General features: G+C 38.6%; 1 protein-coding gene across 1 annotated transcript in view; it reads right to left on the bottom strand.

Annotated features, from left to right (window-relative positions):
- The window catches only part of DLC1 (DLC1 Rho GTPase activating protein), a 265,236-nt gene that overhangs the window by 19,635 nt on the left and 229,376 nt on the right, over window positions 1-16,225 (bottom strand). Inside the window, exon 3 of the mRNA XM_073583593.1 lies at window positions 7,498-7,579. Coding sequence (XP_073439694.1) covers window positions 7,498-7,579 — 82 coding nt within the window. The remainder of the gene's footprint in view (window positions 1-7,497; window positions 7,580-16,225) is intronic.

Consider the following 16,225-nt stretch of genomic DNA (forward strand, 5'->3'; position numbering starts at 1 on the left):
ATTTTTCTTTTAGACCTAAACTACATAAAGTCAGTTCTAGAATCTCATAGCCGAATTACATCCAACATAAAACAGTACAAACCGGACCCTGTAAATACATTTTTCCAGATAAATCCTGCATTGGTTCGGGCTTTAGCCGAAGCAACAGATTATTTTCAGATAAGTATCGTTTTCTTACCCTACATACCAAGTGACTTTAAGAAAATTCTTCAAAAATTTGAACAAGAGCCAAAATAAGCAATGTTGTCTTGAGTTTGCCTTTGCTCACAGGTAAAATATGCTGGACTTCACAAATTTCTTAATATGTGCTTTGTACCAATAGGCAAACACTCCCCAGTTTAAAGACCTTACCTTGAATACATACTTTACAACAAGCAGTGAATATAACGGCGCTCTTTATATTCACTTGCCTCCAGGGCTAGACTATCATGTTCAACGCAATGTTAGTAAGCTTCTTGTTTATCCAAGTCGCTTCATTCTAGGTCTTACGTGGACTTGCAAGTAGTTTTGTATATATTTATACTTTATTATATTTTTTATTATTTTTTTGTATTTTAGAAAAACCATGCTTCCCTAGATTTCATTAGATCGCTGGTATGAGAATGGCGAGTCTGGGCAATTGAGGCAATCTGATCAATCCAATAGGAGGGGTTGTCATGAAATACACTAACTTTCTCCAGGCTAACCAATCAGATCCCAACTCTTATTTTTACAAATGATTACCCCCTTTGGTTTTTTTTTTGCACTTTTTTTTGATAAATTTACCCCATTACTGCACTGTCCTCAATAGACTAATAAGAAATAGCTTCTATAAATTGCAAAAACACAAATTGCACAAGTGTATATATTTGTATAATTTGGATCCTCTTTGAAAAACAAGTACATTTATCACAAGGGAGAGGTGACGTGCTGTCGTAACCTTTACAGAAAGCATGTTCCTTGGAAGATGTGAGAGCTTATTGTACAGCAGGTATGCACAACAAGCACAGACTGCCTTTTCTTCCACATTTACGCATCCAAATGCTAAATCCTAAGCAAATAAAAAGTGCGGTTGACTAATGTTTTTACCTTGCCAAATATATCTTTTACAAAGTATTTGAAAAATGTATTTGACACACGCAGCCAAATCTGGGCCCCAAATATTGGTCAAGGAGCAAATATACAGGAATTACATTTTTTTCAGGAACATAAAATTCTTTACTTTTGCATTTTAACCTTTTTATCATTTTTTTTTCCCTTGAACATTGTTGAATGGAAGGACCATGGATCAAAACATTCTTGGAATGAAGTAAAGGATGAGCAGTGATTACTGATGTGTAACCTACTGATAACAATGTTAGTGTGTGTGCACAGGTTCAGCGTTTGCATACTGGAGTGCTGGCAGGAAAAAGGGTGCAAAAAACGGGCACTTTTTCACACGTTCTTGCATGCATTTTTTATGATTTTTTTCGCCCCATTATTTGAATGGATGAAAAGCGCTGAAAGAAGGTTTTCCTAGTAGTGGCCAGCCCCTTTAGATATATATCGCATGATTTCAAACGAAGATGCATCACATACAATAAAATATTATATTGCGGTACTGCAAAAAAATACCCCTTACACATCATATAGCTGGTGGCGGATTGATCATTTCACCGATAGCTGTCTCTCCCATACAAAGGAAGGCTCACCTCTGCCAAACACTCCTATGTTTTCCTCTGGCACCAGCTTATCTCCACACAGAACAAAAGGATAGGCTGCTTAAATTTAAAGGGAACCTGTCACCAGAATAAAAAACAAAAAAAACAAAAAAAAAACAAACAAAAACACACTATTAACCTGCAGATATGGGGTTAATCTGCAGGTTAACAGCGTTTTTAACTTGACCAGTGCCCGCAGTTAGCCGAAAACTTTCACAAGAAAATCAACTTTGCAGAGTTCGGATTCCAGTCATAGGGGCGGAGACAGTGCAGGTTGAGTCACCGGTCTGAGTATACAGAGCCGCGGCTGTAGCTGACTAACAGCCGACCCTAATGCTGAGCGGCTGGCAGTCAGGACTGGGGGCGTGGCTACAGGCGGTGCTCTGTATACTCAGAGCAGTGTCTAAACCAGCACTTTTAGGGTTCGGTGAGGTGCGAGCGTCAGGCAAGTTAATAACGGTAATAATCTGCAGATTAACCCCATATCTGCAGGCAAATAGCGGTTTTCATGGTGACAGGTTCCTTTAATAGAAAAGATATTCATCTCCCCAGACATTATCTGTAGGTACAGAGTTGGTATGTATAGATGGCCCTATACATGCGATATCATTGACTGACCATTGAGTTTGGCTAACTCTTAATAACATGTATGGAGAACTTTAGCCAGAAAAATCTATGTAAATACTTTTATGTATAAGAAAGAAGTAACATCTTATAAATCGTGTCTCATTTATGTATAAACTAGTCCGATGAACGAGCTTCTGTGCTCCAAAAGCTTGGAAACATCATTTTTATGACTAGCCAATAAAGGTATCATTCCTAGACTATTATTTGTCTTTTTTACATTATAATATTTGCAAGCAAAGATATAAAGAAGGTTAATAAGATTAGAAAAACAGAGTGTTGATTTGCAATACCAGACACAGGCTATGGACAAGAGAGACATTGTCTCATACTAACCTTTTCCGAAAATTAAAATTTGCTGATACAAAATGAGCAAAAAGAATATAGTCGAATGCTTTATTATGGTACTTATTGACATTGAGAGCAAAATGCTTAAGACCTCCATTTAACAGGAATCATTCATTAAATAGATTAGAATCATAGAATCGTAGAGTTGGAAGGGACCTCCTTGGACATCTGGTCCAACCCCCTGCTCAAAGCAGGATTCGCTAAATCATCCCAGTCAGATGTCTGTCCAGCCTCTGTTTGAAGACTTCCATTGAAGGAGAACTCACCACCACTTCTCGTGGCAGCTTGTTCCACTCATTGATCACTGTCAAAAAGTTTTTTCTAATATCTAATCTGTGTCTCCTCCCATTCAGTTTCATCCCATTGCTTCTAGTCTTTCCTTGTGCAAATGAGAATAAAGTTGATCCTTCTACAATGTGACAGCCCTTTAGATATTTGTAGACAGCTATTAAGTCTCCTCTCAGTCTTCTCTTTTGCAAACTAAACAATCCCAAATCCTGCAAGCTTTCCTCATAATACAGGGTTTGCAGACCGGTCACCATTCTGGTTGCTCTTTTCTGAACTTGCTCCAGTTTGTTGATGTCTTTTAAAGGGGTTTTCTGGGACTTACTGGACCATTGTTAGCATAAAAGGAAACTGTCACCAGATTTTCCTAGTTTAAACTAAAACCAGTACCTTTAACTGCTCTAGGAACCTAAGTACTCTACAGAAGACAGAAGAAGAATCAGCGCCTTCGAAATGTGGTGGTGGAGCTGAATGCTATCAATACCATGGATGGCAAGAAGAACAAACCAATCAATTTTGGAACAAATCAAGCCAGACATGTCACTCGAAGCAAGGATCACCAAGCTACAACTTGCCTACTTTGGACACATCATACGAAGAGAACAATCACTGGAGAATGACATTACGGCCAGAAACATACAGGGTGGGCCATTTATATGGATTCATCTGGGTGAGCCATGTATATGGATACACCTAAATGAAATGGGAATGGTTGGTTAAATGCAACTTTCTGTTTGTGGCACATTAGTATATGGGAGGGGGAAAACTTTTCAAGATTGGTGGTGACCATGGCGGCCATTTTGAAGTTGGCCATTTTAGATTCAACTTTATAAATGGCCCACCCTGTAGAAGGAACAAGGCGAAGAGGAAGACCAACAACCTGATGGCTTGATACAATCAAGATAACGGGTGAGAAGACCCTGGTGGAGCTATACAGGCTTGTACAAGATTGATTTTCCTACAGAGCATTCATCTATCAAGTCGCCATGGCTCGACATCAAGCTGAAGGCCGTTAATAATAACAAATAACTGATCTATTACCGCAGTTCATTGACCTGTACCTAAGCCCCCAACTCCCTGTGCAAAACCATACCTTTTACTTGTGTGGAATTTGAAGCTGTCTGGTCCGATGGGCGTCTTTTTCTTTCCTCTGCGCCTCCTCCATCCCATCCCTGCAGCAGCCATCCTCCTGTTTTGATTGCTTTGGATGACGCATCCTGTGTCATCCACAGATCGTCATCTGCTAATCTTGTACCTGTGCAGTTGATGCACAGATGCTCTATGCATTGCCATACTAAGGGCAGGCAAAATTCCTAGGATGTGCACTTATTCACCCGGAAGTGAAGTCAATGCTGGTGCTTGCACAGTACAGGACTTTGTTCTGCCCTTAGTAGGGCAGAGCACAGCGCACCTGCACAGGTATAAGATTATGGTGATCTGTGGATGACATAGGACACATTATCCTTATGAATCAAGCTAGGATGATGGCAGCTGCAGGGATTGAGGTGCTAAGAAATAGAAAATGACGCCCATAGGAAGAACCGCAAAGTATGCCAGAAGTATACAAAATATCATTTTTACTATATGCAAGGGGGGGGGGGGGGGTTGCGGCTTACCTACAGGCTGAGGGGTTGTAGTATTGTAGTAATAGAGCAGTCAAGGGTAGTGTTAGTTTATGTTAGGAAAACCAGATGACAGGTTCCCGTTAATGAAGGGGCTGCAAGTGTACCAGGCACAGAAGCTTCACCTTTCCATAAACAGCAATATGCATGTTTTCGGTTCGGGAAAAGAAAAGATGGGGGTGGTGAATCTGCTTAACATAGACTTATTGTAAACTTCAGTCTAGACATATGGTTCTTCATCGTTAGTCATGTGAAGCCAACATTGGGTACAACCAGCCATGGTGGTCAGCCTCTGACCTATTTAACACAAGAGATCAGATTATCGAAAACTAAATATTTACATTTCCTTCCACCTCAGTATTCATTAGATTTAGGCTACAAAATATTCTAGTTAATCCTAAAGTTAAAACAGAATAATCTAAAGTAATAGAAGCCCTAAATAGACATTGAACAACGTAACGTACGGCTATTGGACATGATATATTTCAAGTCGAGGATTAGGAATAATTTCTGATGGTAATAATTTAGCTTTGGAGCCTTCAGGAGTGGTAAGAGTTTAGTGTCGGATCATAGTGAACACTTTACACTATACCCCTGTGATTTCTTCCTTTGCCTCTTGTGGCACCTTACTGGAATATGGAGGGGAGGCTCACAAAGAAATCCAACCAAGCAGAAAAGTAACACTCAAGGTCAGGGAAAGAAAACATATTTCATTTGTTATGTTCTTAGCACCCATAAAATGTGACACGGGAGAAATGTAATCCTAGGAGACACGATTTTTCTTGTAACTGACACCATGCGTATCAGACAGATCTTAACTTGGATTTCAAGAACTATTCCCTTACATTAAAAACAGTAAAAGTTTATCTTCCCTACAGCAGACTGCTGTATCCTTTTCAGCCGACTGAGCAGTTTTGTTGTGTAGACACATTAAACTAAAGTCTCGCAGAGATTAGACAGTCTTATCAGCAAAACTCAAGATTCTCCTCTGCACATCAAAGTCATCGTGCAAGTCAAGAGGAGAATGCTGTTGAGCTGGATGGGACTAGATAATTCTAGTATTTCACGGTTCACATTGTAGAGCAGTCAGCTCACATGGCGTAATACATTAGTTTTTTCATTGCATTGCTGCATCTCTCGAAGGGTCGTATTATCATTTACTTTAATGGGAACCTATGTATTTCTCTACTTTCCTGAAATGTGGAGAATTGTGTTATCTAATCGTCATAGGCATACTGTGAATTTGGGATGAATTTACACAGTTACGATCATGCAGATATACAAGTAATGCCACAATCATACTTCAGCATTTGATCAGTATTTTACCTCAGTATTTGTAAGAAAAAAAACAGGAGAGGAACAATCAAAGGAGAAGTAGAATAGAAACCCGTCACCACTTCTGGATTGATCACCCACTATTGATGTAAAATACTGACCAAATACTGAACGTGTGAACGTGGCCTCAATGTTTTTTTTGTGACTTTAAGATTAATGGTCTATCTGATTAGCATAATAAGTACACTATTAGTTAGGATTAGAGATGGGAGGAGAATAGATTCATATGCTGGGTCAGTAATGTGTGTCTCTGGACGGGATGCCTATGAATCTCCGTACCTCCTCTAATTCTGATTTACTCAGGCTAAAACGAAGTTGACAATATGGTGTGACGCACACACACACGACACTGCGCCAGCTCGGATTAACAAGCTTAAAAATAATCTTACCCAACAAATAAGCATTTTGTCCATCCAGAGAACTGGCAGCCTGTTTAGACAGGTTGATAATCGAAAAATGTAATGTCCCAAGATCACTCAATCCTGATTATCAGCCAGTGTAAATGGATCCTAACACTCTCTTTACATCTAATTTCCTTAAATTGACACTAAAATTTTCAAATTTAAACTAGTGTGATGTTAAAAGTGTCTACTTTTTTTCAGAAAGTGTGACACTGTTGTTTGTCTAGTATTGTCTTATTCACATGTGTGTCTGAGCAGAAACGGCTCCGGTTGCTCTCGTGCATCACGTATCCACAGTTCTGACCGGACGGCTCATATCAGCTTCTTTGTGGACCTGAAGTCACTTTCTCAAGTATAAGTTTGAGACTCAGAACACAGTTTTCACAGACTTACATTAAGAAGGGAACTAACGTTTAGTGGTGTGGGCCAACAAGAAAGGTCTGCGGATACATGATGTAGGTGACGGACCGGATCAGCCCAGGAAATGACAGAAGATGGAGACCATTAAGTATTTTAATGAAAATTAACACAGAAAAGAAAGAATTGTGATCAAGCACCATAGTGAATATATGAAAAATTTCAAGTGTATTCAAAAGAATACATTAAACAATTTAAGTATCGTAAACAAAAGTGAGAGTGAAAAAAGCATGTTGAAACTTACGCGTTTCAGACTGCATTAAGTCCTTACTCTCCTATGATCTTGAAATATATGCGTTTTGGGCTACAACAAGTCATCGTTTACCTATGAGTGATGACTCGTTATTGTCCAAAACGCATAAGGTTCAACAATGCTTTTTGATTGCCCCCTTTATTTATGGAGCTTACATTTTTATTGGATACTTTTAAATAAATCAGAATTGTGTATATATTCTCTATGGTGCTGGATCACGATTCTTTTTTTTCTGTGTTCATCTTCCTATTCGAGGATACCGGCCTTGCTGAATTCCAACCACCTTCAATGAAGAGTTTTTTTGAGAATTTTTTTCAGCGAAGTGGTGACTGATGTTCTAACTTCTTATCTTTATGTTTTTATGCAAACACTGAACATACATTACTGAAAGCTAACAACAGATGGTGAAATAAAAACAAAAACACAGGAATGGTAATTTAAGCCTCTTAAACTCCAAAGTACACAAGTGGTAACCTAAAAAAAAACAACAATAATATGCAATGGAAGGATTTATCTACACGATGAACACCAACCTGCATAAGGCTTCAATAGCATCTCTATCCAAGAAATCATGGTCCTTTTTTACAGCGGAGAGGTCGATGGGAAACAGAAGATCTAAGGAGAACACAATTCATTTTAGTTATATTTGAAAACGAGTATCTAAAAATGACGCAAAAGTAAAAGTAATATTATGTTCACACTGAATAGTCACCGTTTAGTGGCAGGAATTAGTAGAAGTCGGTAAACAGAAGGGTTAAAGGAACCAGATGTTTCCTGAACTCTCCTATAAAGAAAAAACTCCCAAGATAAATGACTCCTGGTGCCATCTCACATACCATACTGCCGCACCGGTTCACATGCTGGAGCTTTTACATGTAACCTTGATAAAATTCACATGGGACGCACTGGGAAGGTCAGGGAAGTTGGGCCAGGCAAAGATAAAAGCCCAAAGGCAGATTGCACGCCAGCTGAATTCAAACCATCTGCAAAGGATCAAAGCTGAATATGATGCACTATATCCTACTTGGAGATAAATATTTGCCCAGTGTGTTCTCTTGTTTATAGAATCTTGCAAAATCAGAGGATTAGTGATCAATTATTTACCATGTCAGTGGGACTGTTCGCCACTTGCAGAGAGAGTAGACAACCTTTGGAGCTCCAGATGTTATTGAACTGCAAATTTTGACACAGTCTACAAGGATACAGGTTGGCATTTGTCAGAAGTTTTTTTTTTTTTTTTAAAGAATTCAGATAAGAAGAACTATTTAAATAATAATGTAACCAGAGTCGGGCCTGACTGCTGGGTCACGAAGAGGTCTGGCTGGCCTCACGGTTTATTACTGCATTAAAGGAAGCGTTTTTTACACATGGTTTCAATTCTAGGAGTGACCATGTATTTAATTAAGTAAAAGTCAGTTATCTGTAAAAAGAAATATCCACAAATTTGGCATGCCCCAAAATAATCCCAACTGGTTTCCAAAAAAAAAAAAAGTGTAATTCAACCTTGATTTTAGTGTCCATTTTATGATCACATTACTGGAACCTTTGACAGTTCTACTGAAATGACCATGTATTATTATATGGTACTTGGCAATTCAAGTTTGGTTCTGTAGAACAAAGGAGGTCCAAATGTGAATGATCATATCAATGGGTAAAGTGGAATAAAGACCCCTATACACAGACTGATAGAGGAAAATGCTGATTTTGGCAGGACCGGCATACAGTCTAATGTGTATGGGATCTACACAACTCTACAAAGAAGTCGCTATATGGATTGCACTTGGCCAAGCAACTCAATGAGTCTTTGGAAAAATACCGGACATCACTCAAATGACATCTGAGTGTGTTCAAATTTACAGACTGACAGAATGGAGAAAGGAGAATTTTTTTTCCCATCTACTCATCCAAAACACTGTGATCAATCTTTGATCAGAGTGTGATTAGCATAATCGACCCGATTTTCTTGGATGAGAGAAAATACGGTGGTGTGACCCTAGCCTACTAGTCACTAACAGTCTGATGTGTATCGGGCCCTTCACAGATTCTGTTGAGGAATATAAGGATCAGCATGTTCGGACTTCTGATCCTTTTGTTCTCCAAGAGACAAGGGTGACGAAGGATTTAAATTCCGAAACGCGCATCGGGGCGCGTCTCAGAGGCACACTGCCATTCTCTGTCCTTGGCATCCAGGTAATCGCCCTATTGCACTATTTTTGCACAACGCTGTTGGTGTTTTAGTATTGTGGTCACCTAGCTGCTTGCACTGGTGCACTTCATTCATTACATTTTTGTGCTATTAATTGATTTTTACTGCACAGCGCTATAGTTGTTTTTCTTCTTTCTGGCCATGCATTACCTACCATGGTCAGCACTGTTGCACTTTATTCATTGTGGTTAATTATATTGATAACTTTTTTAGCACAGTGCTTTAGTTTTTTTTTTCACCTTGGTCTTCATTAGTTAGCAATGCTATATTTTATCTTTACACCTGATTGAGTTTCTTTAATTTATTTATTCATTTTACACTGGTCTATGCCTTTTTGCCTGGTTTTATTAATTATGCCTCTTCTTACAAGTTTTTGGCTACCGTAAGTTTATGAAATTTTGGATTTATTTTATATATACATTCATGGTGTCTTATCAACTTATGCAATTGCGGTTCTTTGTGCCTCTTTATTACATGATACATGTATATTTATTATTATGTTGTTTGTGTCATGATTTCATAAAATACATTTTTTAAAACAAATCATTTTTATTTATTTTTTTCATGTGATCCTGCTGGTCCTTTCTTTCCCCCCGATTTCCGGTGGTTTATTTTTGCTATACACCAAATTAGTGGATTCAACATAACCTAGGTAGTAAACGTACTACTATTATACCCATCTATATTGAAATATTGAAATGAACGTCCATATGGCTAGCCTGTAGCATAGAATTATATTACTAATTACGTCTATATATTCAGAATATTAGGCAGTCACAGAGGTTTACATATAATACAAGTAAGGGGCCGGCTTCACACATCCGACTTGTGCAATGTATGGACTCGCTGTGCAACTCCTGACCCAATCTTAATAGTCTCATACTGTATATGCCTATAAGGCTGTAGAGTTTGGGTCAAGAGACCGGCAGCAGGTCCCGCGACTGCGACCCATACTTCGATCATGAATGCCTAAAGTGTGAAAAAAGCCTTACAAAGGAATTTACAAAGAACTGGGAAAGTCACTGAAAAACACGAGCTTCAGGCCTACTGCCTAATCATTCCATATGTTTTCCCCTTTCTACGTGGCACTTGGAAACACTATATTTACACATGTGATTATGAATGGTGGGAAGAATTTACTACACAATGAATTTCATACCGAGCTATTCTGCAGTGACTAAACTTTGAACAGCTGGTTTCAGCATTTCTCAGGAATATAGACAGCAAGTGGCTTCACTGATGGAATTAATACATAAGCTGAAGATTGGGTATCCATCTCTATTTTCAAACACAGTATTACAGCCTTTTCAAGGTCCCCAAAAACATATACTCACATTTGTAAAGGAGCAGCCACAGGCAAACAGATGAATGACAGTTTCCTAAAATGTATATTGTATTGGCTTGTCCATAGCAAAATGAGTGACCTTAGCGGTCAAGTGCCATGATCATACTGACTGGAATCATGGCTCAATGCTGAGAAAACGTCAAGATCATTTAAATGCATCTTCCTATTAAATTTTAACTGTTTACGGACGTTAAAGGGAAACTGTCAGCAGAATCGACATTTCTAAGCTGTCTATATAGGCAATTAGGTAATAGGAAGCTGAATAAAGTAACACCTTGATATCTGCGATCCCATGTCTTATTCCAAAGAAATCCATGTTTTTCTTAATATGTAAATGAGCTGTTCCTGGCTATGGGTGGGACATAGATCTCTCTGAGAATTTGTCTTCAAATTTATTTTAAAGAAAAGGAGCGTTACCAGTGTGAGACATGTAGATCAGGAGAGCAGACTGTCAGTCATTACACGTCTCACATTGGTAATGTTTGCTTTCATTGGAGGCAGATTCTTGAAGAGATCTATGTCCAGCCCAAAGATCTTAACAATTCATTTACATATTAAGTAAAACGTGGATCATAGACATAGAGGTATCATTTTATTCAGCTTCAGGTTTAGGATTGTTGCCCATACTGAGAGATTCCCTTTAAATATGTAAGTAAACACATGCAGTCAACCCTCCGCCAGAAAAGAAAACCATGGACCCCCATTCTTGGAATCGGTGATGGTCAAAGTTGTCAGACCCTAATGGATGACACTTGGCTTATTAACCAAATGTGCTGTAAAACGCTTTAGTAAGAAATCCACAGAAAGCAACCTATAAAAGGTATTTCATGTGCTGACCCTACTATTTCATGTGCTGACCCTACAGCAGTACAGTAACAGCAGTTACACAATAACATACCAATAATATAATGTATAAAACAGGCTTTAAAATGTCACATTTGACTCGTGTCTTGAAAATTCCTATTATATCAGGCATGAACAAAAAACTATTATCATTCGGGCTTTACCATATAACAGAATAGAAGTTATTTTTAACAAAGAAGTAGCAACTGAAAAGAACTACAGTCAAAGCCTGTCCAGGAAATGGCCCTTACTGACCTACATCTGCAAGGAGAGCTCACATCTTCGTTATTTTTGGCATACTATAAGTTGTTAACCTCTTCTCAGCAGGACAGGTTTCCTAGATTTACAAGGACTATTCATTCCTTTAGTTCAGGAAAGCTCAAGGGTTTTTTTTTTTTAGGAATTATTTTAAATAAAGTCTCATTAGATTAAAAAAAAAAAAAAAAAAGAAGTCCTTGTCTAAGAATCTGGACACGTCAGCTATTTCCGCCACACTGCGCAGTATTCTTCTACTAGGTCAAACCATTTTATGGATTAAGAGAAAGGTTTCTATCTTTAATGATGGGGAATAATTGTAGGAAATGAGTTTTGTTCTCCAGCAGAGATGGTGCACAGGTTTCTTAATACGCCATGATCCACATCTTTGTCTGTAACAATCCTTTACGTAGGAGGAAGACATAACAAAGCCATAACAGAGGAAAAGGAACCTTGGCTGCAGGTATTTAATGCTCAGCTCACATCTATCTTACGTGCAGATCTGGTTTGTTGATAGGAAATATGTACGTACGTACTACAGTCAGGCAATAAACTAACCTTGTGGTATTACATTATTTGTAACAAAACTTTTAAAGTGTAAAAAAAAAATAAGCTGTGAAGTATACAAATAAGAAATAGGTTTATTAATAGACTTAAAAATCCCATTGACGTGATCTCATGATTGTCCAAATTTTGGCAAAAGTTGGACACACACTTGATATAATTAGTTACACACAGCCATTTCAGTGCCTGTTGTAGATGTTGGGGGAGAAAACAAACGGAGCATGTTGGAGTTTTATATGTGTGATCCTTATTTCATTCTTTCTGGTGAAATAAACATGGAAGCTCAGGTGACTTGAGTTAGCCATATGATCTTTTGGCCAACAGCTACTTAATGTGAGTGACCAACATAAAGCATCCCCCTAGGTTACAACATGGCCTTACTCGTTAGATATAAACATGGTTGAACAACTAGTTGAGCATGTGTTTTGAATGGGGTGAAGAAAATGTGACTGACATACATATTATATAGCTGATCATTCGGCCAGGAGCCCATAAACTTGAGCATTTGTTTAGCCTAGAGCTCCTGTGTTTTATAAAAGTGAGGAGGATTAACTCACCAGTTATTTTTTTAGCTTTCCATAATGGGTGAGGTGCATGAAATCTGTTTCCTGGGTCATAAGAAGAGTAAAAAGCAGCGTAGAAGGGGATCCAGCAGCCGCAAAAAATTGAGTAGGCTAAAACATCACATTTAATGTAACATTAAACCAATGGAAAAAAATTAAATGCGTTTTGATTGATAAGCTCCTAGTCTAGACCAAGTCTTGGTCAAGACTAAGAGCTTATGACTTCAGTCGAAACCATAGATCTAGTGTGTCTTTTTTCCCCCATTCAATTTTATTTTAATTTTTCCCTTGTTTTAATGTTCAATTAAAATATGATGTTATAACCTACCCATTTTTTTGTGGCTGCTGGATCCCTGTCTACTCTTATCCTTATGCTCTTGTGTTGTCTGAGAGAGGTGTGACTAGACATAACGGTATCTGGCGGAGGCTGATTTACATGAAAGGCAGTCTAAAATTGGACATGCCAGATCAATATTTCCCACTACATCAAACCGTCCGGTGATCCCATACATATTTGACTGTCAGCCGAATCCATTGAAATTGACAAGTTTGGGAAACAATAGTCTAATTGTGTATGGTGATCTGAAGTCACTGCCAGACATGTCTAGCACCTTTCAAATAAAAGGAGACTTCAGCATTCAACTAGCATTATTATGGCATCACAGATACAGAAAACACAGCAATGTTTTGGCCCCTAGTATAAATTTGGGTCTTGTTAAGCTAATATTGTCATGCACAGCCTTTCTAAACCCCCATCAACATGTGCCTCCTCTATTTAGGTGACCCTATCATTGTCATGGAGAGCTCATGTAAATTGGAAAAATGGGAAAAGTCCCAATTAGAAAAGCCAGAGACCTGTGATCTTTATTTTTTTTTTTTTATATAGCGCTAACATATTTCGCAGCGCTTTACAGTTTGCAGACATTATCATCACACTGGACTTGTAATATAATCTAATACAGCAATCAGGATCAGATCAGAGTCTTCTATGTTACGCATCCAATGCTTGGTATTAAGGGCGGCACGGCTCTATCATAAGCTCATCATTTTCTAATGGGTCATAGGTAGATTGCAGTGCACCACTGTATAATACATTGTCAAATTAACCTTTAAATGTGACGGCAAAAAAAAATCAGATGTACAGTACACTGGGGGTTAAAACACTTGCTGTTTCTGTATCTGTGATGCCATAATAAAGCAAGTCTATCAATAATGGGTGTTCGAGACATTTTTTTTAACTTGGATTTTACTTGAGAAAGGGGATCATCCCATGTTTGGCGATTGTGCATCCACATATTATTGAATCTCGATGTGTCATTCCAAATGCCCGATCCTTCTCTTCCCCAAAGTCATCTGTCGAGGAAGAGCCGGAAGACCGCCATAGCCATCAGATGGTTGGCATGTTTGGAAGACTTTTTTCTAATGTTTATGGGGGGGGGGGGGGGGGGGGGGGTTATTTAGTATATGCAAACCAGCAACCCAATACATCATTAATTAAGAAACTGATAACCTTACAGAGTGCAATAAATGTGACGTGAACTCACTGAAAACCCAAAAACATGATATTTTCCCACGTGGGCAATATTTTGTTAGCTAGGGACAATACACACTGCCTGTTGCGTGTGACCTCAAAATGGTGTTACAAAAGCATGGATCAGATATCATTTTCATTCCCATAGTAGACCAACAGACAGTGAAACACTTATGTGAATCAGTAAAGAAAGCAGATATATGAGGATCTTGCATTTCCGCAATTTATCTCATGAAGTAAACTAAATTTTAGAGGCTACCAAAAACTAGTAACTAATATGTGGTTTCTAAACTGGCAATTATTCATTCATGCTGCACCAACAAAATATTATCATTGAATTAAAAAAAAGTCAAACTATTTACTCAATATATGAATATGATTATTTTTTACTCTTATATGATTTGCAATAACACCAAGATAGTCCAGTAAAAAAAACACACTCTCATACAGGGTCTCATACAAATATGTAAAACAAAGATAGTATACTTCTAATTGAGTATAGATCTAATAGTCCATTGTGCAGCCATACTAATGAAAATCCTGCTTTGAGCAGGGGGTTGGACCAGATGGTCCAGGAGGTCCCTTCCAACTCTACGATTCTATGATAGCACATATATAATGAAACCATACACATATAGTAATACCAACCAGAGGTAAGGGGTTAATCAAGATGCCCAAGCCAGCCCGACACACGTTTTGCATAACATACCCATGAGGAAGCACACTGTGCGAAATGTGCCTCGGGCTAAATGGGCATCATGACTTCACCTTTACCTCTGGTTGGTATTATATCTGATTCTATATTATATATGCTCGCATGGTTTCACTATACATAGATAGAGATAGATATATATCTCTCTCTATCAGTATATATGCTTTCATTAATATATACACACACACAGTGGGGAAAGTATTTAGTCAGCCACCAATTGTGCGCATTCTGCCACTTAAAAAGATGAGAGGCGTAGACCACGACAGAGTCAAAATGAGAAAGCAAATCCAAAAAAAAAAAATCACCTTTTTTGATTTGGAAAATTTATTTTTTACATTATGGTGGAAAATAAGTATATGGACACCTAAAAACATGCAAGATTTATGGCTATCACAGACCTGTAACAACTTCAAGAGGCTCCTCTGTCCTCCACTCATTACCTGTAGTAATGGCACCTGATTGAACTTGTTATCAGTATAAAAGACACCTGTCCACAACCTCAAACAGTCACACTCCAAATTCCACTATGGTGAAGACCAAAAAGCTGTCGAAGTACACCAGAAACAAAATTGTAGCTGTGCACCAGGCTGGGAAGACTGAATCTGCAATGGGCAAGCAGCTTGGTGTGATGAAATCAACTGTGGGAGCAATAAGAAGAAAATGGAAGACATACAAGACCACTGATAATCTCCCTCGATCTGGGGCTCCATTCAAGATCTCACCCCGTGGGGTCAAAATGATCACAAGAACGGCGAGCAAAAATTCCAGTACCACACGGGGGGACCTAGTGAATGACCCGCATAGAGCTGGGACCACCATAACAAAGGCTACCATCTGTAACACACTGTCGCCAGGGACTCAGATCCTGCAGTGCCAGATGTGTCCCCCTGCTTAAGCCAGTACATGTCCAGGCCCATCTGAAGTTTGCTAGAGAGCATTTAGATTATCCAGAAGAGTATTGGGAGAAGGTCATATGGTCTGATGAAACCAAAGTAGAACTGTTTGGTAGAAACAAAACTCATCGTGTTTGGAGGACACAGAATGCGGAGTTGCATCCAAAAACACCATACCTATTGTGAAGCATGGGGGTGGCAACATCATACATTGGGGCTGTTTATGTGCAAAGGGGCCAGGATGACTGATCCGTGTACATGAAAGAATGAATGGGGCGATGTATCATGGGATATAGAGTGCAAACCTCCTTTCATCAGGAAGAGAACTGAAGATGAAACATGGATGGGT

The sequence above is a fragment of the Dendrobates tinctorius genome, unplaced genomic scaffold, assembly GCF_039654945.1.
Source record: "Dendrobates tinctorius isolate UK_male_01 unplaced genomic scaffold, ASM3965494v1 ptg000079l, whole genome shotgun sequence".
NCBI lineage: Eukaryota > Metazoa > Chordata > Amphibia > Anura > Dendrobatidae > Dendrobates > Dendrobates tinctorius.